The sequence below is a fragment of the Fusarium coffeatum genome, assembly GCF_003316985.1.
Source record: "Fusarium coffeatum strain FIESC_28 chromosome Unknown BRIP53273_contig_220, whole genome shotgun sequence".
NCBI classification, from domain to species: Eukaryota; Fungi; Ascomycota; class Sordariomycetes; order Hypocreales; family Nectriaceae; genus Fusarium; species Fusarium coffeatum.
Window position 1 is genome coordinate 109,335 of NW_022158013.1, and position 23,975 is coordinate 133,309.

Here is a 23,975-nt window from a genome sequence, read left to right on the forward strand (position 1 = left end):
TCTCAAACTGCGACCACGCAACCTTGTTTCCTCTTCGCCTTGTGGTATGGACTTCCTAACTCCGTTGAATAGTTCGTTCCTTCATGAATCGTAGCGCGATCGCGCGGCTTATCGGAGAATCACCTCCACACACCAGCACCCTTCATGACTCCATCGAACTCTTCAACGCCCACGCCTCGAGCGACACCCACGCCGCCGTTGGCTTCGAGAATCATATCCTTAAGCAGCTCCTCATCCACATCCTCTTTCAGAACAGCTGCTACGCGCCGTAAATGCGCTAAAGTAATCGGTCCGTCCTGTCCATTCGTAAAGAGTCGAAAAGCCTCCTCGACCTCTGCACGGTGAGCATCAGAGTCGTGCTCTCTCGTGTGGAATTTGAGGGCGCAGATGGCGAAAAAGGGCTCAAAGGTTGCGTATCCGTCGTTTTCGGGGTCAAGAATAGAGATGAATTCTTTAAGCTCTGCATACGATGAGGGTGGAACGCCGAGAGCTCTAGGACAAAGATCTTTTTAGCTGAATTCCAGGAGTGTCTCCTGTAGCGCACTTACATGAGCGCGGACTTGACATCGTCAATAGGCAAAACACCATGCTTTTCCCCATCCATCGGCTCCGCAAATAGGCTGAACGCCTCGCGGATCTCAGCCTCCTCTTGCGGCGTGACGTTGTGCTCCTTTGCGAGTTTGGACTGTCGCGTTTTGGGCGCTGCGCTTCCGCTGGCGGCGGGTGCTTTGCGCTTTGGAGGCTGGAAGATATGTTAGAGACCATTATGCCATGGAAAGTATTGGCGACGCTTCTTACCATTTGCGCTTTGGTTGAATTAAGAGCTGTTACAGCGCGGTCGCAGTAGTTGATGTCACGACGAATTCTTGGTGGTGACGATAGTGGATTTGGCATAGCGTAAAGACAGTGTGCAAACGCCGTGCGATAGTAATATTGAAACTGTACGGGGTCCTTGAAGAACAAGCCTTTATTATTTTTATTCTGTTCGACTCAAACCATCGTCCTTCAACATTCCTTCTTCCACAGTCTCTTCAGCAGACTTCGAAACTGAAAATCGTCCGTTCGCGCTCCTTTGGAGAAGAATCAACGCGAAAGACTTACAAGGTTTGCTCACGTCTGCTATACAACCTACCGCGATCGACATACCGATTTTTTTCGTGATATTCATTCTTCTACAACAACATCCGCTTCTAAAAATGCTAGAGCTTGCCGCTTTGATGTACTACAGCGAGCAAGTGTGGACAGTGAAGCAAAATTAAAAAAAGCCTCGTCGGACAACTTCAAACCGGCGTGGTTCCAGCGGGTAGCAAACGGTGTCGTTGTCTTTGAAGACGGACACCTAGCGATCCATGGAGACACAATCAATAGAAGAGAACTATTTTTATGGTATCAACTTCAATTCAATCAATTATTCAATCGAATTCTCGCTCCCATATACGCCTCATGCTTGATGCCTTCTGCAACATCCCATCTTAAGTTGAATCAGCTGCTCATATCTTCGACACCGGATCCCTTGAAATGGTCAGAAATGGCAAAAGAGGGGTTGGCGCAGTGCTACTTACTCACTTGAAGTTGTTCTTCATCTCTCGCAACTTCGCCATAACTGCCACAGGCTCAGACTCGCCGGTCTGCTTCTGGATCTCGGGATCCTGCTTTTATTAGCATGACTCTTTCAACAGCGCTCCTAGCGGACAAACCTGAACTCTCATAAACACGTTGTGTTCCTGTGATAAGTTAGTCATATGTTCTTCGGCAGCTGCCATCAATGCGTTGACATACCTTCTCATCTCCAATTGTGAATTTGCCAGTGGTAATCTTGTTGTTTTCGGCAAACGAGTGAAGGTTCTGTACAGCGTCGCGTGAAGAAACAGATGCCGCGAACTTGACGTTGGCCTTGGTGTACTCGTGTCCAGGCTGGAATAATGTCAGCAACTGCGTCTCTCTAAAAACTTAGCACATGACATACATAGACAACAGTGTCATCAGGCAACGCTGCGAGACGCTTGTTCAAGGCCTCGTGCATCTCCTCGGCGTTGCCTTCGAAGAATCGACCACATCCTGGTCATTATTGTCAGTTTCAACCCCAATCTCTGAGCATCAAGGGCTTGCTTGAACATACCTCCAATGAACAAAGTGTCGCCGGTAAAGACGGCCTTGTCGTTCCCGTCTTGGGCAAAGAAGCAGATGCTGTCCTGGGTATGGCACGGCGTGTGCACACCCTTGAAAGTGATGTCGCCCAACTTGAAGGTCTCGCCGTGGCCAGGCGTCTTGGTCACACCTTCGCAGTCCTTGCCGCCGATGATGTCCAGCTTGGGGTTACCGAGTTCGGCAAGCTTGGGAAGTCAGTGAATATTCATAACTTAGTAGTTATAGTGGCGTCCTACCAGCTTCTTGTTGCCTCCGGCATGATCCCAATGGCAGTAGGGAAGTCAGCTATGTCCATTCGGCTGCGGTTAAGGTGCAGGTGCAGTACTTACTGATGGGTGTTGACAATGGCTGTCAGGTTGACCTTGCCTGCCTGAATAGCATCCTTCAGAACTGGTGCAACCCTGTGAGTTATTAGTTGACAAACTTCCATAAGCTCATCGAATGTTGCGGTCATACTCTGGGGGGTTTGCAGGATCAACAATGACGGCGTCCTTGGACTTGTCGTCAACTACCAAGTAGGCATAGTTGTTGGAGCTTCCCTCCCCTGTTGATGTCAATTTTGTTATCCAATCCGAAATACCATTCTCCCGGTGAAGTATCAGAACTATTCACATACACATAGGAATCGACTGGATATGCATGGCGCGAGATGCAACGAGCTATACTGTCTTAGTTATGTCCGCTTCAAAGTCGGGCGATGGATAGACTTACAGCAGATGATAGATATCCAATTTTCTGTTTAAGAAATGGTCGGCTTGCTGCGATTCTATACATAGGCCTGTAGCTGGATGTCGAATTGAAAGTGGATGTATCGTTGGAAGGATATCGAATGAGCTGCGAGGTTTTGTAATGGATCCTATCAATCAAGGCAAGGTCCAGAGGTACATATATCATGGCTCCCCGCCGCTATCATGACGTTTGCCGATGCGAGTGAGTGCACGTGATACGAGGCTGGTCTTCCGCTTCAACATCAAGATCATCAATCAACTGAATTGGTCTCTGGGATATCATTTGTAAAATCAATTAATCTGGGTATCAAGTATCTCAAACAATCTCTCCATCACTAGACCATTCCAATTGGTTTGGGTTTCCAAGTGCCTTGAAACTGTGTCCAACCAAAGTCGTCCTCCTCACTGCTAGCATCGAGTTTATGATCTCTCATCATGGTGTCCATAACATCAGGCTCCGCCAAGTTCCTCTCTTCCTGGGCACTCTGTAGCCGCTGTGTCAACTCTGCACATTTGAGGAACACCTGGTTTCCCGGCAGGGTACCTTTGACTTCTTGAAGCGTCTTAAGCACACGCTCCTTCGGCCAGCGTTCGAACTCATCAGCTATAGCTCCTAATTTTGCGTTGTCTCCTTCTCGAAGATACCGCATCACCACCATACGGCACGGGTCGCTGCTGTCCTCATCTAGCTGCTTCCAATAGTAATCCCAAATCCACAACAATGCCTTTTTGGCCGCTGTGCGTAGCTTTGCTAACGAGGGCAGTTGCTCGTGTGTGGACTGATGGCGTAGCTCAACAAATGTGGCAGGTAAACCTATAATCTTTGCGATTGTGTACATGCTCTGCTTGCGCTGCTTTTCCTGGTGACCATCGACAAGGCCAGTGACAAATCTAACAAGATATCAATCAGTCTGCCGCACATGATGGTTTTGGGATCATGACACTCACCTACTAAATGCAGCTGAATACGCTGCTCGGATAGCGTATGCTGAAGAGGCTGCATTTCCGCCAGAAGATGCCTCCCGATCACTCAATAAAGCTGCCATTAAAATCGCCGTGGATTCGACCATGTGAGGACAATTTCCTCGCTGCATCCACATTGATACACGCGCAACGGCTTGGTGCTGTCGTGCCCGAGTCTCCTTATCGTCTATAGCCTGACGCATCTGCAGATTCTCTCCATCGCTAGACTGATTGGCGTCAGGTCCCAGCTTCCGCTTTAGATCTTGGGCGTTGGTGGTGACGATGCCTGTGTACATCTGTTCACGTACGAGCAACAGTTCGTAGCGGTCGCGCCATGGCGTAAAGACGTATTGGACCATTTTACAGGGTTAATCTTGATCTTCGACTTTTAGAGGATTCCTTGTGGTGCTTTGGGCGGAATTGGGGAGTGAGGTGAGTTTTTTTGGTGATGCTGAGGGAGCTTTGAATGCAAGCCTGGTCTGGATGCCAGGATGAAAATTATTTTCCAGCGTCTGAAAGCGGTCACCAACTGCTACAGTGATAACGACTTGCCACAACAACGATTCGCATACCATACATTGTTATTGATGAAAGAACCATGATAAACTTTGAACACAGACTCGCAAGGGTGAAAATCCATATCCAATCTCTGGGATATGGCAACATTGAATGCATTCGCATGGGAGTGATCAGTACTGAGTGGGTTTGGAGGCAATGGATGGATACTGGCAATGGCTGACGAAAAGGTACTAATACAGCACATTCCATAATATCATCTTGGTATCTAATATGTAACAGCAGCTTGACATTGCCAAGTCACACTCTGATTTCAGAAGTATTAATGATTGTAAATGATACTTCTGACGCTAAATTTGCAAACCTGTATCGGTACTCCATGACAAGCAATACCAACCAAACCCAATACATACAGTAATTATCACAGACTTCACACCATACATGATGAGAGTTACTGTACAGGTAAGGTAGGTACGTAATTATCAAGTATTAAAGATTGACGACTTGTCATATTCATTTGCTCTCAAGGTTGTTGTTGACGTTGGCCGGCCCATCCCATTTGACGGAGCTTCCCTTCAACTCTCATCATCTATGATCTCTATTCTCTAGCATCCTGGTAAACTTAATACTGCAACTTGGACTTGGCCGAAATTTCTAGTCAAAGTCAGAATGAAATATCTCAATGTGGATAAACATGAACAACTATGCGTAGACCTTGATCTCATCAGAACTAAGTTTTTGGGTCTTTTGATTAGAAAAGGCAAGATCTTCGAATCCCAGAGATCCAATGCCTATGTATGATTCTTACACCACACACTTTTTACTTTAACAAGCCGTCAATCATCATGGCCTCAGAACTTCTTGACCATGTTCTTCTTCTCACGAATTGCGGGGCCAGCAGCCACTTCCTCGCTTGCCAGCCACAGCCGACCCTGAAAAGTAAATAGGTACGTAATGCCGCAAGAACAGTGGAGCTGTACCGTGTAGCGCCTAAGTCTGGGTTTGCACGCCGCCGCACAGGGCTGGCTGCAGGTGGTTAGTGCGTTAGGTGGAAAGCAAACCAATCAAAAGCTACGAAAGAGAGACCATCAGCACGGACCGACTGGATGCCACATGTCGGGCAGGGATTAGCGTACCTACCTACTGAATCAAACGTTGAGAACGAGACGCGGCTCGTTATTGGCCCGCTCTTCGTACCTACTGTACCTGCCTCTTTTTTCACATCGGAACGCAGGCTTCTAATCTCGTCATGTCACTGGGAACTCATCTGAGGCTCTCTTGTATTTGATTGATCTTCCATTTGAGTAAGAATCGTATGGCTACCTGAGCCAGTACTTACATCTCCCTATCTTGTGCTCTTGCACGGGGTATCCATAGCTAGTTTCTATACATGTTGAAATCAAATCGCTTAATCCATGCCTGTTTTCCCCAAATCAAGACTCCATGCTGTTGTCTCCGAGACCCTGTATCCTCTTTCTTTAACGAACAGATGGAGAACAAAAGCTGACTTGTCCTGCCGCCGTAATACCATATTCGTACAAGTTTAATGTCGTGATTCATGTTCTCCGTTGCGGGCATTGCGTTGTATCGCATTACTCCTCGTCATCCTTGTCCTCCTCATCATCATCCTCCTCCTCCTCGTCATCCTCATCCTCATCCTCGGATTTGGGAGGTTCCCATGTCTCTTCAAGTTTCAGGCCCTTACCGCTGGGCTCATGACTTCTGAATGAAGATCCAAGCAGAGATGATACGGTGGATCGGTAATTGTCCAATTGTGGATCTTCGTTGAACTTTTCTGGGGCATCGTAGAGACCCATACCAACCAGAATCTCACCCTCTTCTTCTGAAGCGTCTTCGAGTGCCTGGTATTGGATATCCTCAGACACAGCTGGCTGGGAGAGATGACTCTGGGGGAGCGTCTCTGGTGTTGGGGGTGTTGTTGCGCCAAAGCCATGCATAATGAAGTTGTTCCAGTCCCATCCGTTGTTGTAGCTGGTGTCGGCAGGAGCAGAGGTAGCCGGCATTGAACGGGTATCCGCCGTGAAAGAAGCAGCTGGTGAATGGTGCGAGATACCAGCCCCTGGGTAAGCGTTGTACGGCATGTTGTCGGCATGCTGATATGGTAGTGGCAGATGGGGGAAGGCAAGAGGGGATGTGCCGCAAGAGGTTGAGCCCATCATAGGTGAGTAGTGAGAGAAGTTTCCATATAGATCGTGTTGATCAGCAGGTGTGTAACTTGGAGTCAAGGCATGCATGTGCTGCTGTGTTGAAGCTTGACCATAGGAACTTGGGTGCCAGCTCAAGGGACGCGACGATCGTTGAGTGTGCTGCTGTGACTCAACATCGTAAAACGAAGATAGCTGATCCATTATTTGTTGCTGTCGTCGTTGAGAGTTGCCGTCGTTCATGAGAGTCTTGCGTCGAGCCATGAGGCCTGATGATCGAGGACTATTGCTGGCACTTGAGGGTTTGGTGATTCTTGTAGAGTTTCCTCCAGAACGCTGTCCGTTGGAGCCTCGTGAAAATCTCCTTGATGTTTGAGAACATGCCATTTGCTGTGCGTGGTCGTCTAGCATCACGTCGTGAGGATATGTGACGGGCAGAGGGCCTGCTGGTTGCACACCGAAGAGTGGGTGCATCATCTTGAGGTAGGTATCCAAAGGTAAATCTGTAAAACTTGCGGAAGGATTTAGTGTTGGTTGAAAAAGACCTTCAATAAAGATTGTTATCGTTCTCAAACTTGCGTTGGGTTGTTGATATGTGAACAAGAGACCTGAGGGACCAACTTCATTATGTATCGTCGAGTGGATGTACAGTACAATCCCCAAGGGGGTTCAAGGGAGTACGAAACATGGGGCAATCGATGGCTTGGGAATAAATCGAGCCTAGTAACTTCAACAAGATCAACTCTCCAGGGATCTGGGTGTGGACCGGGAGGGACCAAGCAAAAGAAGAAGCATGGACGATTTAGTACCAACTGGCTACAAAACGCAGAACTACGAGTGTCGACGAATCAGCATTGAGTGTGTCGGGGTACTTGACAAGGTTCACTCACCAGAACTGGACCTGATGTTCTCGTTCCTGTGCTAGGATTGTCAATTTCTAGCATGGCAGCTGAAGTGGTGGCCTGCGTCATACGGGCCGGCAGGGGGTGTCTCAGCAGGCGGAGCTCAAGGCAGTGAAAGGTAGGCGGGAAGTAGTGCCGGAGCGAGAACTAGGCCACTGTTCTGGGGATTAAGACAACGCCCATGTATGGTGAGATCCAGTGTCAGAGTGTTTAGACACAAGACCTCTGTTCTGTGCGAGGGTGTGTGGGTTGGGATTTTGGACGAGACAGGAATACAAAAGGTACTCACGCCAATTCTCTCGGTGCTACGCTAATCTTGGCGTGGTACCGACAAGGCGAACAAGAAAGCAGAGTCTTGATGGTTATGGTAATAACATAACGATGGAGTCTTCCGCAACTATGATTGCGATGCAGCCATGAGCACAGAGTCTTCAGGAAGTGGGCATCATCGGTCGTCTGGACTCCAGAATATTCACCCCTGCCACTAAGGATGCAACTCACATGGAGTAGTGAACAATAGAAGGGATGGAGAAGAATTGGGCTCACGGCCCGGAGTCGTGATAAATCGTGGAGCAGTGCATTTGCAGCCAGTCTTTGGTCAAGATTCACGTACTGCTTCACCGAAAGGGGGTGGGGAAAAGGCGAGGGGTGTGTCAAGCCTACAGAGCGGCGCCACAATGTATGCATCCCTGGGGCCCGAGTTAGGCTGGGGACCTCAACTAGGAAGCGCCGCGCCCAGGCCAAAGGATGGGACATTTCCTTGTTGCTAAATGTGCCACTCGGGAAGGGTCTCAAATCTCATCAAGACGGGATGCGCATCACCGCTTTGGTCTGGCATGCTTCTGGGTAGTCACTCCACACACCCCTGCTGTAGAAGACGTAATTCCCATTTCTCGGCCCCGTGGTAACGTTGGAAGCGGGTTGAGACAGGGTGTTGTACAAATATGGCGTTGTCCTAAAAGAAACAATCATATCTGATCGACAGGCGCTTGGGGATGATGGTAGACCATGTTTGCGATGAGTTTTGAATCCTCATCAACACTGAGGTAGGACACCGGTGAAAACGGCTCAGTACCCACTTCTCAGTGTGTATTTTCGTGCTTGACTTGGTGATCCCCAAGCTTTTTCTCAAACGATTGTTCACTTCAGTAACAACAGCCTGCTTTTCAAAGTAAGCACTCGGTAAGGACCGATGGTTGAGTTCAGAAAACCCAACAATCTGGCCTCCCGTACGGAGTACTTGGCAGTGATATCCGTGACCCGAAAGTATGAACCAGGCGAGTTATCTGTCAGGGTTCGAGGGCGCAGCCAAACTCCATCCAACGTCGACCTCGCAGGCATTTCGCAGTCCAGGCTAGATGGGGATTCCCTCAAGGCCATCTCAAATATTGTTATGTGGAACCGCATCTGTTCCAAATAAGGGTGGGAACGGCGTTTCCTGATAACTAACGCGTGGCTGGTCGACATTGCATCGTGCATACTCTGACTGTAAATACAGTATGTACCATAGTATGCGCATGTACAGCAACAACCCATCTAAACCAGGTCGGTACGCAGGCGTTAGTGTGCTTAAGCTATTTCTCTGTATAGTTGGCGAGCGATGCTTCCAATCTTTGGCGGTGTGTGTGCCGTTGGTGGGAATCCTTGGTGGCAAGAACACCACTACAAGGGCGCAAGGACGTTTGGACGCGGGTACTGGAGACATAGCCGTCGCGCAATTTGCTCCATAAGGTAAGGTACCGAGTACGAGCTGTTAGCCGCAGGGTTGAAACTGGAGACTTCAAGTCGAACACAGGTTGGTTGATGAGAAACACTCGTGGATTAGGGAGGTGATAGTTGACGTGGACCATCGGCGGGCACTGTTCGATAGTGCTTTGAGTACCCTGGATGGGTATCAATCTCAGGAAGGAACGAAATGAGGTGAGTCAACTATCTTAGGCAGGCGTCTTCAGGTGATGGGCGGGCCTGAGCGGCGGCGGGCAATGAGGGGAGGGGACGGAAGGTGCAAGTGTGCAAGTTGCAGTGACTCGCTTGGTATCCGTAAACTGAAGACGCAGCTTCCACATGTGTGCTCCATATGCGACCTGCCTACTGGTCCGCCCTTGGCTTCGCTGGGTATTCTGAGAATGGAAAGTGCGGAAATCACCACATCGGATAGGCGCCCTCACTTGGCTGTCGAGACTCGAGCATTGTCAACTCACTCATCAGCCAAGTGCCAAGTTGCCATTTTCCTCTCCTCCACTCAGGGGTTGCAAAACCGACGACCGATTTCCCAGACGGGTAAACACTGGAGGGTCACCCCGTGCTAATTAGCTGCAGTACGTACCACTTCCTCTCACAGGCAAAGTCAAGCAGGTAGGGAGCCAGGGTGTCGCTGGTCTCTTTAGGTTCCCTGTCGCCTGTGCAGCGCCAGCGCCAGCACAACTTCAGCAAGTGGGCTGCCTGTCGGGCATGGGATTTGGCTTTGTCTGCACCTGTGTTAGTGGAACTCGTGCTCTCTGTAGGCTGCCACGTCGTCTAACGACTCACTTCCGAAACCGAAACACGGGTCTGTCGGTACACACGCTAGGCTATTCTGCATGCTTGTATGGTATGTTGCATGTCTATCCCAGGTAAGTTGGTGTCCGCAGATATTGCTTCTGAGGTTATGTGTAAGGTTTACAGGAGGTCTTGAGACAAGGTGGTCAAGTTCAATTCCAAGCCGCTTGGAAAGTACTAGCTAACCTTGTACTGTGCACTCATAGATTATAATGCAACATTGTTGTTTGTGGTCCTTTTCCAACTCAAACTGGGATAGGGAATTTGGGCTCTCCGAAGGTTCCCATCCTTGGAAGCGAACGATTTGCAAGTACATCATCAATGAACTGTCCGAACTCGGTACAAAATGCGATAGTATCGACCTGTTATCTCGTTCCTGCTCTGTCACTTCCCTTGTCTCATCTCCCTACCCCTCCGCTGAAGGGAACGTCAACGAATCATCAGGTTCATGCTGCAGCACAGCAAATTTTTGCTTGGGCTGGTTCTTTACGAGGATAATCCCCACCTGCATAGTTTCATTGCTGACCACGACCATGAGATGAGTTCTGTGGAGCCGCACAACACATGCGCTGGTTCTGGATGGCCCCTCTGAACCTAGCCGCTTTTCGGTGTTGGAAAGCGACGCGCTCCCTCAAAAGATCTGGGCGTCTCACCGTACGTCCAGGACCTAGCCAGCTAGCCCACCATGAAGGGTTACAGAGGGATCAGCTGGGGGCCGCCAGTGGATGATATTGCTTGACCATGGGTTTTCAACTGCCTTGATCGTCCACTGAATCAGTCACCTCACCAAGCAAGGGCTAGAATTGCGCGCCACCTACATGCTCCCTGCAAATCTTAGGTGGAGATGGGGAACGAAAGCGTGCCGCCTCGATGGATCTTTTTTTTTTTTTTTTAACTTTCCAAATCTCAAGTATTATGATCCTAGTGAATCCTAGAGCCTACGGTGTGCAGGGAAGGACATCGCTAACCGTTTCGCTCCGTTCAAGTGGTGATACGAGGCGATCTATGCGTTGGTATGAGAACATGTCGATGCCATGCATTACACACAGAGTACCTTGGTACCTACATACTGTATGTACCGTCACCAGTTGCCGGCTCTACATGCTGATGATACATAATACGAACTCGGAGCTATCATAGAGTTCAGCACCTCTTCAACAACAGCTGTTATGGCGCTTCCTAATAACGATCCTCCTCGGCATAACACAGACGGTAGATGGATTGGCTATTTTTGCTTTGAATGCCCTGGCTTGTGGTTGTGATGGCTTGCTTAACACTAGTCCGATTTAACAGGGGTGTCGGAATACTTAGCCAATCCAACCAATCTCTGGCTCAACCCATCTTGAAACTTCGATGGACTGTGCCCTGAACATCGGTCTATTTCAGGTAAATATAACAGTTTAAACCTCACGGCTTGAGAGTTGGGACCTGGGAGCCTAGGACTCGACTCGCCTATGGACCTTGAGCCATGTCCCACCAGATAGGCAGGGACAAATGATATTTTATTCGTTCCTTTCAGCACCTACGAAGACCAAAGGGATCACGCATTGACTAACATATCTGCTCAGACCTTCCATTTTCCGAACGCTGTCAAGGCCTCAAACTCAAGGGGCTCCCAAGATATTCATTGGCTACAGTCTTATTTAACCAAGTTGCCAGCATTATCGGCGTCAATGTGTTGTTTTCTTCTCGAGTCACGAAAGTGCAGCCACTGTCGTGTGATGACTCTCATAAACTTTTGCAAAAACGGTACCTGATTACCAACATAACGCGGCGACACTGTGCTGTGCTCTGGCCTAAGCCCCTGGTTATGTACCACAGCTTGTGTCGGCTGCATCTTAAATCACATTTGCCTATCAAGGCTGACGAAGCCGTCAAAATGCGTCATTCGAAAACAACCGTCTGTGTAACCGATCAGCCTCTGCCCTCCGATAACTGCCTCTGCATAGTAGAGAACTCAGTGCTCAATCAGTTTGCTTCGTCCTCATTTGAGCTGCTTGTGCGGGCCTAGAACCGGGTCTGTCCAACAAGCGTAGCACGCTCTGGAGCTCGAGAAACAAAACAGTCATAAGATTTTTGGATCAGGCTTCAGAACAAGACATATTCGCTTGTTCCTTTCTACTGCTTGTCCGCCAAAGCCCACTTGCAGCGTTGTGAAGATTGGTAGGTTGGACTGGATGGGGTTCATCACCATTACTCAATTTCCAATCGAGAAACATGAGTGCAATCCCAGACATGGCTTCGTTATTTCAAGCCAGACAGACGAACGATCGTCTTGTGACTTTGCTACTTGACAATCTGCCAACATCGTTTCTAGGCCAGGTTAACTCAAGTGACTCCCCCTCTCTTCGGCCTTAGATCAGAGATCCTGTGCCCAACCCACTGGGGAGGCTGAAGTTCCGTTGCCTTTGTTTTACACACTGGCGCATACACCTTACTAAGGACACATCTGCTATGATTTGGTTCACCCCTATTCCATCAACCAACCAAATTACTACTAGCTCGACAACCCGCTCAAAACACTAACTCGCCCTTGCAACCGGTTATCAATTCGATGTCAGAACAAGCAGATTCACTGGTTTATTATTTGCGTAACCCAGAAACAGTCAGGCTTATGCAAATCCATAACATTTTTGTGTCAGATATCACTCGACGGCTTTGGCCTACCTGAGCCTATTTCACCCAACCACTGTCGTCTCGATGGAAAGAATTGTGATTGTCTGTGTATGCGGAACACAGGTTGACGGAAGGTCGAGAAATACGATCACCTTGGCGCACCGAAATCAAGTCTTTCTGTCAACACCATGTATTTCCGGTGCATCACAATTGTCGGTGGCTTGATAATAAACAGACTTTCCATGCTTTAGGGTACGTACTGTCTTGGGGGCGGCAAACCACGCTATACCAACTCAAAACAGAGTATGGAGGCTTGAAAAGTTACCGTACGATGACAAGGATATGAGAATGGAGGGTCCAAACCCGCTTGCCAGGGATCAGCATAACACCTGGGTATCGCCAAGAAAGCGAAAAAGAACAACTCGCTAAAGCTTGCGGTCCAGTTGCTGATGATCAACTCGCTCGGCTTAGCCTTGCTCATGACTTGACATGTACACTGGTTTCGGATAATATTACCCAGAGTGATGATTTAACGCAGAAACATTCACACAATACACGCGTCAGGAAGATTGTCTTCAATGAAGTCCGTGGAGGAAAGCTACTGTATACAAGAGTGATGGCTCTTTACCGCGAGTGTGTTTGCTCGTTGCATACCTATCTGTTCAAAGATGATCAGACCCAGGGACCTTACACCTGGGATGATGCGTTGCCCTTGCGCTAGACTACAAAGCGATATACTTGGAGCCACTTGGAAACCCGCTGCCATGGGTCCAGCACAAACCAGCAAGGGTTAGGCACGGAGAGTTAACCACGGAAGGACGACCTGACCAGGGTACGAAGATTTCTATAACCGGCACACGCACGCATTCCAAGGTCCAATTTCTTATCCGCCCTAGGATTACCATGAATATCACATACGCTTGGCTCGAAGAGATAACTCGAACAGGAGTACAGTACAACAAGGGGCTTCGCTACATAAGAAACGACGATGAAAGAATCAATTTCGGTGTCGCGAGTTGCCGTTGCATCTTCCTTTACAAGCCACCTACCCCCGGCCCTACAGATACATACATCCATGTATGTAAGTCAGCAAGCAGAAACTGCCTCAGATGGCCGCAGCGGCGCAACGACCCCGGCTTGGCCGGGTCAATTGAGTACCATCTTACACGACGTTAGCCCCCGGCGTGCATGCGGGTTTGTGATCATGCAAGTACCTATATTGAAATGATGACTTGCGCACAGTCATCGATTATTCTCATATCCTTCATGACTCGTCGCTATACCTTACTGTACGCCTGAGATATCTGATCTTGGGTAACCTGGTCCTCTTTCACGTCCCTTGTCAGTTCTCCCATGTCGATGAATGACTCTGGAATACATACCACTCGAGCAATACCTTACTTCGGTCCCACACCTTTAGACGAGCAACATCCATTCCTTTTGCACGAAGGAGCGGTAGCAGTAGCAGTAGCAGTGGGGAAGGCGTGAGTTTGACGGTGGTCGTGGGCGGACTACGGTCGACGGTACGCCGTAAGTTACGGTAATGGCCACTGGGCTTGGTTTCGGTCTGGGAGATTTGCGGGCGGTTTGAAAGCTTGAAGCTGGAACCTTGCCCGAGTAGCCAAGAAATCGAGTGTGCCTGGGCAGACCGGTAACTCAATTGCTTTGCACGGCACCAGTGCACTTTGCTTTTTGCCATGTTCTTGTTTTTGAAAGCTACACATGTCTTGATTGGTGGGTACAGGTATGCCTGCTCACAGCATTGTTCTCACCAACTGATGGTAGCATGAAACAGCCTATCCAGATCACCCAGCGAGTGCCCTTGAGGCTTGTATACAATTTGAATGATACAGAATCGACATAACCAGCATAGCAAGACAATCAGGTCACCATTACATACTGTATTGCAGCAGCCCGAAGCTCAGTCATTCCATTCAACTGATGATGAACGGCTACTGAGATGGGTTTGAGCGACAAACAATCATTTGCTTAATACAAATGGGCAGATTACACATAGACAGAGGCATTGAGGTATCTTGCTAGGTATGTTTCACTGGATCAAGGACGAGTTCAATGGTTTATTCATGATCGGCCAACATTGGACAGGCTTCGCTTAGTCGAGTAATTTTGTCCTTCGCAGCATGAGCACACACTGCCACATAAGGACTTGAGACATTTACTTTGGGATCGTCAGTCACCAGCGCTACCTGACATTCTTTCAAAACGTGTGTGCATGGTCAACGCCCTGCGGCGTAGCTTTGACAGCTATGCTATCCGTACAGTATGCTGCAGTAACTGTACCTAAGCTAAGCTATGCCACAGGTCCAGCCCCGGGTGGCCGGGGCGTCTCCAGCTGCCGCCGGTTCCTCCGTCCGAAAGCTCCATACCTACCGATCGGGGATGTCCAGAGTGGGCCAGAGTTCAGCCATCTGTCCAAGACCTTCGCCGCCCGAGTCCGCACCACTCGGGTTTGATCGATATACGCCTATAAAGCTAACACGACACCCCCTTGTTACGGCAGTTGATGGCTGCGACTGGGCTCATTTGGTAGAGACTGGGGCTGGAGATACCCCCCTCCCAAGGGGAATCATCACCCCTTTTCCTCGACTCTGGCGGAGGCTTCTATTACAGGGGCTTCGAGACACTCGCAAGGCGGGCCGGCGTCATTCACCAAGCAAGCACTCAGTCAAATCACACATCTGTCTTAGCGAGCTAATTATTGATGGATCTAAAAGAAAAGACCTTAGTCTTAGCTGGCATGTGGGGTTTCCTCTCATCGAAGGTAAAGAGGGAATCTCCAAGGGCCGTATCATCAGACTCGACACAAGACAAAGAGCAATGAATGCATGGATGTACGTACCTACCTACCGTACTGGACGTTTCCCCTTTGATCAAATCATCAATCGCTCTCCAATTTAGTTTCAATACCTGGTGTTTTGACTAGGTGCCCCGCCGAGACTGGACTGGTATTATTGTTTATTTGTTTGTATGTTTTCAATAAGCAAGCAGACTACGGAGTAGTATATGGTTTACTATGTACCCCTTTGTCTTGATTACAGCACACTAGTTACTGCTCGCTTTTTGGATCTTCAACCCAGGACGATACCATCTTTTCCCGATCAGCAATCCCTAGTGTTCAGGGATCGGTCGAGGGGCGCTGCTCGTGATATGCTTTCATGACGGCTCAATACCGTACTGTGCATTATACTGCAGGGAGAGCCACCTCTGGTTATCCGTATTTACGGATGTACGTACTGTACTACCTATACAGATTTCTGCCCTGTGCCGTCCCGTCCCATCCCATCTGACACGTCTCGCACCTTGTCCCTGGTGTCACGACGGTACTAAACCGAACGAAATCAAAGCAAGCCAGCAGGCCCCCCAAGCCAAGACAAGCGAGTAGTGCATCGTCCACTCACGGCACATGGATCTTGGCTTGCGTTTCGGGGCTTTTGAGTCCTTAACTCTGCATCGCATGACGATGCTGTCGAGCGGCTCGCTTGCCCCTCTAGCTTCTCTCGGGTGCGTTAGCACTCACTAGCTGCAGACGGTTGGCCACTGCCCTGGTACCATGCATGCTACAGTAACTTAACTCATTAGATATCGACCATGGCGAATTTGCCCAACTGAGCTTCTAGACTAATCGTTGTCTTCATGCAGTAGCCCCGGCGCATCCGCGTGGTTAATTTGGTCTTGTGTCTTGCTTGCTTGCAGCGCAGCGCAGGCAACGTCTTCCGGTCCCCTTCTTGCATCCACTCACTCGCATCCATCACAGATGTCCCAGAAAGTTGAGACAAGACAAGACAGTGGAGGGCTGACGATTAAGCAGGACGGACGCCTCCATATTAACATTTGACCTTATTAGCTGGAGTACGTATCCATACCTACAGAACAGGACTAACAACAGTGATGGTTTGAGGGTAATCCCACGCTTTCTATTCACCATTTTCACCGCCTTTCTTCCCTGCCTTTGTCCGTCCCCTCCTTTTGCTTCCTCCACTGTCGGACGCTTTCTAGCCCAGTCTCTCTTTTTCCCACTTAATCTCTCACAATTGGGTTGAGGACATCGTCAGCCGCTTTAAGCCATGAGCAACTAGGTTGGCAGCGAGTGACCTGTGGTCTTGTTTGTATGCTGCATTTCGCATCTCGCACTCTGTCTTCTGTTGGTCTAGCGTCTTCGACTTTCCTCAGTCTTCCGGCATCCGACCCTTGCACCAGAAAATCTGACCTTTGATCGTCGTCAAGCAGAGGAGCACCCATCACATTGCTCTGTCACTCACTGTATCCGTACTGGGACCACCATAGCCAAGTATCCAGGCATTCAACCGCCTCCAGCCATTCTCCCCAGCATGTCAACCCCGAGCCCATCGAACCCCTCCCGCTGGACTTTGAGTGTGGCCAGTTGGACGGCGAAAGTCAGCTTCTTCCCCGTGCTCCAGTCGGCAGGGTGACAGATCAACCCGTACAGCATTCCGGCTATGAAAGTATCCCCTGCCCCTACGGCACTATATCTCGGACAGTGGTCAGTTCCTGCAGTTCTACGCGACTTGTGTTATGCGTCGTGCTGTGTGGGACATGGGCATGGACATACTCAACCACGGAAATCTCTCCTCCGGATTCATCCTGTGCATGGCAACGGGAGCGAAGAGTCTCGCCTGTTGACCGAGGCAGCCCAGCAGCTCCCTCTTCCCCCCACGTACACAGTGCTAGTGACCTATGTATGCGACGTCTCGTCAGCCAACATGAACAAACCCAAGCCAGTTCAAGTATAAGCAAGCAAGCAATGTCTTTCCATGATATTGTTGTACGTACGCCTTGCGGTGCCCTTCGGCTTTCAGGCATTGTTCAGGGGTGCTGTGCCCACGACTCTGTGCCCTTGTTAGATCCTCTCAACCAAGAAGGCCCAATATCTTTGAGTCCACTCTCACCTCAGCCCAACTGCGCGAGTAGAAGACGACGTCCGCCTCTGCCGCCAACTTTGGCAGACCTTCCCTGCCGGGCTTCTCAACTTCGACGCTGATGGTCGCTTTCGGTAGTACGTTACGCAGGAGCCGGATACAATTTTGCACGGTTTCTGGGATTCGGCCCTGTTGCGTCCATGTTCAGTTTGGCTGGTGTCCATGTGCAGAAGTTACTGCTGGAATCCTACCTCGAAGTGCCACCATGTCTCCTGGTCCGCTTCGAAACTTCGCGCGATGTTGCCGAACTCGTCTTGGGTCATCTCTGGGAGGTCGTTGTAGTTGACGAGCGTGCGGCTGCCCGACGCTTCACTGCGAATGATGTAACTGCTTGCCGCCTCTGTGCTCTCCTCTCGATATAAGCAATGGCCAAAGTCAATCTTTGACTGATGACCAAACGAGGATACAACACGCTCTGTTGCGGAGGATGAGGCGTTGGGCAAAGGTGATACTAGATGTAGCTGGAGGCCATCATGGTCTGCGAGCAGCTGCTCCAGGACTTGAAGCGAATTGGGGCAATTGCCTCCCCGTCGGATATTGATACTAGTAGCACGTAGCTTTGAATCCTCGGACGGGAAGAAGGGGACACTGAGGTTAGGTTAGTAGATGCCATGGTGTGTTGTTTTGATGGTGACATTCTTGAGGATTGTGTCCAAGTAGCAAGCACCCACGACGACTAGGTGCTTCATGATGTCTTGTCTTGTCTTAAACCGGAGCCTATCACCCTGTAACTTTGGTTTGCTTATCTCGTTATTCGCGATATGTCGTCTTCACTTTTGTTTGTGTTGCAGACAATAAAGACGATTCCAAGTCGTTTGTTGGAGGGGTTCTCCGCCAACGTAATCAAGTTCCACCGGCATTTCGTCACTATTATTCTACTCTTATTGAGAGGAGCGTTCTTGTTGCTGTTTATTGTTTATGATAAGGTAAAAGCCAGATTTTGCCCCCAGCCCCAGGTATAGTCAACATTGGTCTTGTTAGAGTGGTCATATTATATGTACAGTCTTGTGTTTGATGATATGCGCATACCTGGTATAGGGTAAGCTACCAGTGAGTCGCAGATTCTATTCAGACTTTTGCTTTATGTATCATGAGCTCTGGCATTCAATACTGTTGCACGCAGAGGAGATTGGGTATTAGAGAGGTTACAATACAATGGTCGTTGATAATGTTATCTCATGTTTACCTGATTCAAGAGTGTGTTGAGTAAGTATCAGTAAGCCATCAACTTGTACTGAGTCATCTCATTCCAATTGACTTTATTCATCTAAGCAGAAGCCTCTTCAAGCTATCAACTGTAAAAGAAGAGTGTTCAATCTGTTCACGAGTATGATACGCAGAAATAAATTCGGCCCTTCATAATCACGAGATCATCAGATTTAAATTCGGATTCAGATTCAGCAGCAAGCTCAGTGAGAGTCAGTGGGCCCATCTACTAAACTGCCCCGCCATTGAGCCCTGGAAGACAACGTCATCTGCCGGCCATTGACAAAAGACTGGACAGACGATCGCATCATTTTCTTTTGTGTACTGCACAATCAATCGAACTTTGAAGATGGGCGAACACTCGGAAAAACATATACACTTCCAAGACGGCGATTATGGCTCTGATGGCTGCTCAGACGATGATGATGCTAAGGCAGTCGAGGTATGCTTGACTACCTATACCTATACCTACTCCTACTGGAACCATCATACAAGAATGGCGCGACTAATACCGTAGAACCTGCGCAGGTAGTCTTCGATCCAGGAAACCCCTATCGTCGCAAGAGCTCCATGGTCGCCTCAGAAATCAAAGCGCCTGTGATGCGCCACCCTTCACGTCGCGACGAGTGCCTCGTCCACCAGTTCCTCGATAGTCAACGACGCGCCAAGGACGCTGCCTGCTCAGCCAGCGAACCCGAGTCGGAAACTTCGATGGGAAACGGTTCCTCGTACCTAAGCAACCACCCGGACCCTAGCCAGGCCAGCTTTCACAGGGCCCTCAATGGCGACCACGTTGAAGCCGTTCGCGACGAGAGTCTTGACTCGGTGGTCGACCCGAAATTCAAGAGGAAGTGTCGCGCTGTTGTAGAGCCTGGTAGCATGGATCACTCCGGCCAGGCTGACCAGCAGGCTTGGACGCAGCAAATGACCAAGAGCATGTCCGACCTCGACCTGGGAGGTGATCATGATGATGTGCGAAGTCGTCTGCTCACCAAGCAGCAGCTTAGCGACATGGCATGGGGCGTGAGAGAACTAAGTCGTCGGTTGAGCAGTATGCGCATTCGATTCAAGGTCAAGAGCATCTTTATCCTGACAAAGATCTACGACCAAGACTTGATCCCCAAAACAAGAGAATTGGTCAAATGGCTATTGCAGCATAACCATGAGGTCGCATACACCGTCTACGTCCAAGACAAGCTGAAGAGCAATAAGAAGTTTGATGTCAATGGTATCATTGATGAGGTAAGCAAGGGATACGTTGAGAAGGGTGATGCGAACGAACAAACAGTAAAAGACACACTCAACAAGCGTTTGCGATATTGGGACGAGAACATGTGTCGAACACGACCCCATACCTTTGACTTTGTCATCTCGCTCGGTGGTGATGGTACAGTGCTATATGCTAGTTGGCTGTTCCAGCGCATTGTGCCACCTGTATTGAGCTTTGCACTAGGAAGCTTGGGCTTCCTGACCAAATTCGACTTTGAAGAGTATCAGCAAACCCTTACAACAGCCTTCACCAAGGGCGTGACAGTGAGTCTGAGACTGCGGTTCGAGGGCACTGTCATGAGGAGTCAACCACGTAAGAAAGCTCAACTCGACAAGGGTTCCGATGAGGATGATGATCCGCCGCGAGATCTGGTAGAAGAACTGATTGGTGAGGAGAGGGAGGACGAGCATACGCATCGACCGGATGGGACGTTTGAGATTCTGAATGAGGTGGTGGTGGATCGAGGCCCAAATCCAAGTAAGAATCCCACAGTCAACGTTGCCCCTGCAGGAGATGTTCTAACGTATATTCTAGCTCTGTCAACTACCGAGATCTTTGGAGATGACGAACACTTTACTTCGGTCTTGGCCGATGGTATCTGTGTGTCAACACCAACTGGCTCAACGGCATACAACTTGGCTGCTGGGGGATCTCTGTGCCACCCAGAAAACCCCGTGATGCTGGTCACATCCATCTGCGCGCACACGCTATCGTTCAGGCCGATTATTCTACCCGACACGATCGTGCTGCGAGTTGGTGTTCCATACGGCGCGAGGACATCTTCGTGGGCGAGCTTCGACGGCAGAGAGCGCGTGGAGCTGAAGCCAGGAGACTACGTGACCATCAGCGCGAGTAGATTCCCGTTTGCTTCTGTGCAGGCTGAGGGACGGAGAAGCGAGGATTGGGTCAATAGCATTAGCGGGAAACTCGGATGGAATACGCGACAGAAGCAAAAGAGCTATAAAGAGTGGGAGAAATAAGACGGTATATTACAACGAGAGAAATGAATCATGGGACAAATATTCGTACTTGGTAACAGATAAGATGGCTGGCGTTTTGGTAGAGATTACTTGCAGATAGTGTTGGCGTTTCTGCTTCAATATGTAAATGAAACGATGTCATAGTGCTCATGGAGTTTAATTGATCTTTTCCAGGGGTCTATAGTTGTCATGAGAAGAGGTGCTGTTTAAGTGGCTGTATGGTACTACTCTACTCCACTGTTGAAGATCGCGTTAATGAGCCCACCGACTTCAAGCACGGTTCGTATTTGGACACCGCTCTCTTTGACAACAGTTCAGTCGTCTCAGATAGCACGTCGATAGGCTTTAACTGAGCATTCAATCAATCAATTGAAACAAAGCAACACCAAAATCCATCGCAATGGCGACAGAAACCGCATCGTCTCTCCCACCCGACTTGTTCGACCAAACCACAATCATCTCTCTCCTATCGACTCTTGCCATCGTCTTCGTCGCATACGTCGCCTCCCTCAAGTTCCTTCCCTCTTCATCCTCTGGAACTCTCCGCTTCCTGTTCATCTGGCATCTCGCCGATGCGCTGTGCCATTTCCTCCTCGAGGGAAGTTTCTTGTACCACTGCTTCTTCTCACACCAGCCGCTCCTCGACGATGCGAAGACAGACCTGTTTCCCACACCCGAAGGGTTTCTAGGATACAACGATCGTGTGTACGGTGCACAGTCGGGTGGAGATAATCCCTTTGCTATGCTGTGGATGGTGTATGCGAAGGCGGATAAGAGATGGGCTGGCGTGGACTTGGCGGTCGTGAGCTTGGAGTTGTTGACTGTGTTTTTTGACGGCCCATTGGCTGTTTACGTTTGTTACTGTCTGGCGAAGAAGGACCCCAAGGTCAGCATCTGGATGATCATCCTGGCTACTTGCGAGTTGTACGGAGGTAAGTTATATCAATATCATACATGCACTGTGGAATTAGGTTATGCTAACAGAAACGAACTTAGGCTTTATGACTTTCTGCCCCGAGTGGCTTGTTGGAAGTCCTAACCTCGACACAAGCAACTTTATGTACCTCTGGCTCTACCTATTCTTCTTCAACACCCTCTGGGTTTGGATCCCCCTCTGGATCATTTGGTACTCAGTCAAGGATATCTCGAACGCTTTGACTGTGCGCCAAGGGAAGAAGAACTTGTAAAGCTTAGAAGTTGTAAATGAGGAGACCTTGGTGGCTGGCTGACATTTAAGGATGATTGCAGTTCAGTAAACTGTTTAACCCTCCGAAGCAAACCCATGCCCGATCAAGTCCATGTTTTAAATGGTTAGAAAACTAAAAGCAACTATGTTACAACAAGATCGATTAATTCTATTCCACGCGAGTCAATACTGACAGCGATTTGTCGCATCCTGGTTTGATTGATAGGAGCACGTGACAGTACGAGGCTAGGCTGGTGTGAGTCGACAACATCAAACTATCGCATACGTTCACATCAGAAAATGAAGAGACCAGATATTGTGTTTCATAGGTGTATTGAAGAGCTATTGGGGTATCTGATTGCTCATGAGTGGTACTGCAACTCTCCTGCTGGAGAAGCAGCCCAGTCCCTCCTCAAAGTCATTCCATGATTTCATTACTCATCCGATTATTGAGTTATCGTAGCACGAGAGAACTTAAGGGTTCTGCTTGTAAGTCTCAGACTTGGCGCCGTGGGTAGACTCGTCGATCTGCCGAAAGGTTAGCAATTATGTCTTTTGAATCAAGCCATCAAGCTTCAAGTCTCCCAAGCCTTTCTAGGACTCAAGAGATCTCGTGAAAGCCCGATTTCTAGGGATAAAAAAAGACGAACCTTGTCGGATGCGGCATCCTTAGCAGCGGAGGCGCGAGTGCCAATGCCAGCGTTGGAGTCCTTGGCGACCTCCTTGTTGGCCTCCTTGCTGGTACCGGAGAGACCCTCCTGGACCTTCTCTATGGTGGGTGTTAGTATATGTTGAGGATGATCATTCCGGGTCGTAGAAAAGCTTCTTACCGGTGGCCTGGTTGACGGTGTTCTTGATGGAGTCCATGATTTCGGATTTGGAAAAAGTGTTTGTGTTGTAGATAGTTGTGTTGAGTTGAAGTTGAGTGTGATGATGAGAGAAGGGAAAGTCGGATTTGGAGAGAGGGGAGGAGGGTTTATATAGAGCATATGGCGATATCGATTGACTGTCTGGACAAACAGGAAAGTTGCCTGTCATCAAGGTTGTTCTATCCTGATTTGGTGTGTTTACTGGGCCTGCCTGCCCCTTTGGCATATCCGTACATGTCAGAGCCTCTGCCTACTAGGTAGGTACCTACCTAGCTACGGACGAGTACAGAATTGCTATCATGTGAAGAAAAGATATGTCGTCATAGACTGTTTATTACAGACAAGTCCTACATTGCTCTACGGATATGGATTGTACCCCAGTATACGCGGGCTCAGTCAACCACTTGGAAGCGAGACAGCAAGCAAAGGGCCTGCCTGTGATGGTTGCTCGAGACACATGCCTGACGTCAATTCAACGATCACTTGGACGTCATCTCGATGAGAGCTCCGAGACTTGTTTGTTTGGTGGGGTCATTGAGTATCAGGAGTACTGTCAAGCATGTAGGTAAGAACGCGCCTTCCGCGTCGCGGGGTTACTGTACTGTTACTGTACCTGATTCGGAAGCTCATCAACTGCCCCGCTACACAAAGGAAAGTACGTACAGTAATGTACATACGTAAGATCTAATGACACATGATCGACTTCGGTCCCTTGCAGCTTTAGAATATCTTTTCTCCTTTGTGTAAGTAGAATTGACGTGAGAGAAGCTTGAATATGACATCCATGGCATGACATTAGGAGCCTTGAAATTTCCTAATTTGGAATGAACCCACTTGTGGCGGGCAGCGTGCAGTGTGCAGCGGGTGAAACTATGGGTCGGATCCAGCCTCAGGCAGATCCGTTGCTTTCCCGTACAGGGCAGAGCATCA

General features: G+C 49.1%; 6 protein-coding genes across 6 annotated transcripts; 2 read left to right on the forward strand and 4 right to left on the reverse strand.

Moving 5' to 3' along the window:
• Positions 1–119: 119 nt before the first annotated feature.
• On the reverse strand, positions 120–4,198 carry FIESC28_08990 (uncharacterized protein; the record flags this gene model as incomplete). The annotated part of the gene is made up of 14 exons (XM_031163127.1): positions 120–492; positions 549–742; positions 799–865; positions 1,567–1,649; positions 1,698–1,724; positions 1,780–1,914; positions 1,967–2,058; positions 2,120–2,333; positions 2,510–2,549; positions 2,605–2,692; positions 2,765–2,807; positions 2,860–2,883; positions 3,218–3,767; positions 3,825–4,198. The coding sequence occupies 14 exons, from the start codon at positions 4,196–4,198 to the stop codon at positions 120–122; spliced, it is 2,304 nt and encodes a 767-aa protein (XP_031012832.1).
• Positions 4,199–5,947: 1,749 nt separating this feature from the next.
• Positions 5,948–6,997, reverse strand: FIESC28_08991 (uncharacterized protein; the record flags this gene model as incomplete). Its single annotated transcript, XM_031163128.1, has 1 exon — positions 5,948–6,997. The coding sequence occupies one exon, from the start codon at positions 6,995–6,997 to the stop codon at positions 5,948–5,950; it is 1,050 nt and encodes a 349-aa protein (XP_031012833.1).
• Positions 6,998–17,465: 10,468 nt separating this feature from the next.
• Positions 17,466–18,561, reverse strand: FIESC28_08992 (uncharacterized protein; the record flags this gene model as incomplete). Its single annotated transcript, XM_031163129.1, has 3 exons — positions 17,466–17,663; positions 17,726–18,122; positions 18,536–18,561. 3 exons carry the CDS (start codon positions 18,559–18,561, stop codon positions 17,466–17,468), a joined length of 621 nt encoding a protein of 206 aa, XP_031012834.1.
• A 528-nt stretch (positions 18,562–19,089) lies between these two features.
• Positions 19,090–20,990, forward strand: FIESC28_08993 (uncharacterized protein; the record flags this gene model as incomplete). The annotated part of the gene is made up of 2 exons (XM_031163130.1): positions 19,090–19,182; positions 19,236–20,990. 2 exons carry the CDS (start codon positions 19,090–19,092, stop codon positions 20,988–20,990), a joined length of 1,848 nt encoding a protein of 615 aa, XP_031012835.1.
• A 400-nt stretch (positions 20,991–21,390) lies between these two features.
• FIESC28_08994 (uncharacterized protein) lies at positions 21,391–22,177 on the forward strand (the record flags this gene model as incomplete). Its single annotated transcript, XM_031163131.1, has 2 exons — positions 21,391–21,922; positions 21,987–22,177. The coding sequence occupies 2 exons, from the start codon at positions 21,391–21,393 to the stop codon at positions 22,175–22,177; spliced, it is 723 nt and encodes a 240-aa protein (XP_031012836.1).
• Positions 22,178–22,650: 473 nt separating this feature from the next.
• FIESC28_08995 (uncharacterized protein) lies at positions 22,651–23,043 on the reverse strand (the record flags this gene model as incomplete). Its single annotated transcript, XM_031163132.1, has 3 exons — positions 22,651–22,704; positions 22,827–22,945; positions 23,007–23,043. 3 exons carry the CDS (start codon positions 23,041–23,043, stop codon positions 22,651–22,653), a joined length of 210 nt encoding a protein of 69 aa, XP_031012837.1.
• Positions 23,044–23,975: the final 932 nt, after the last annotated feature.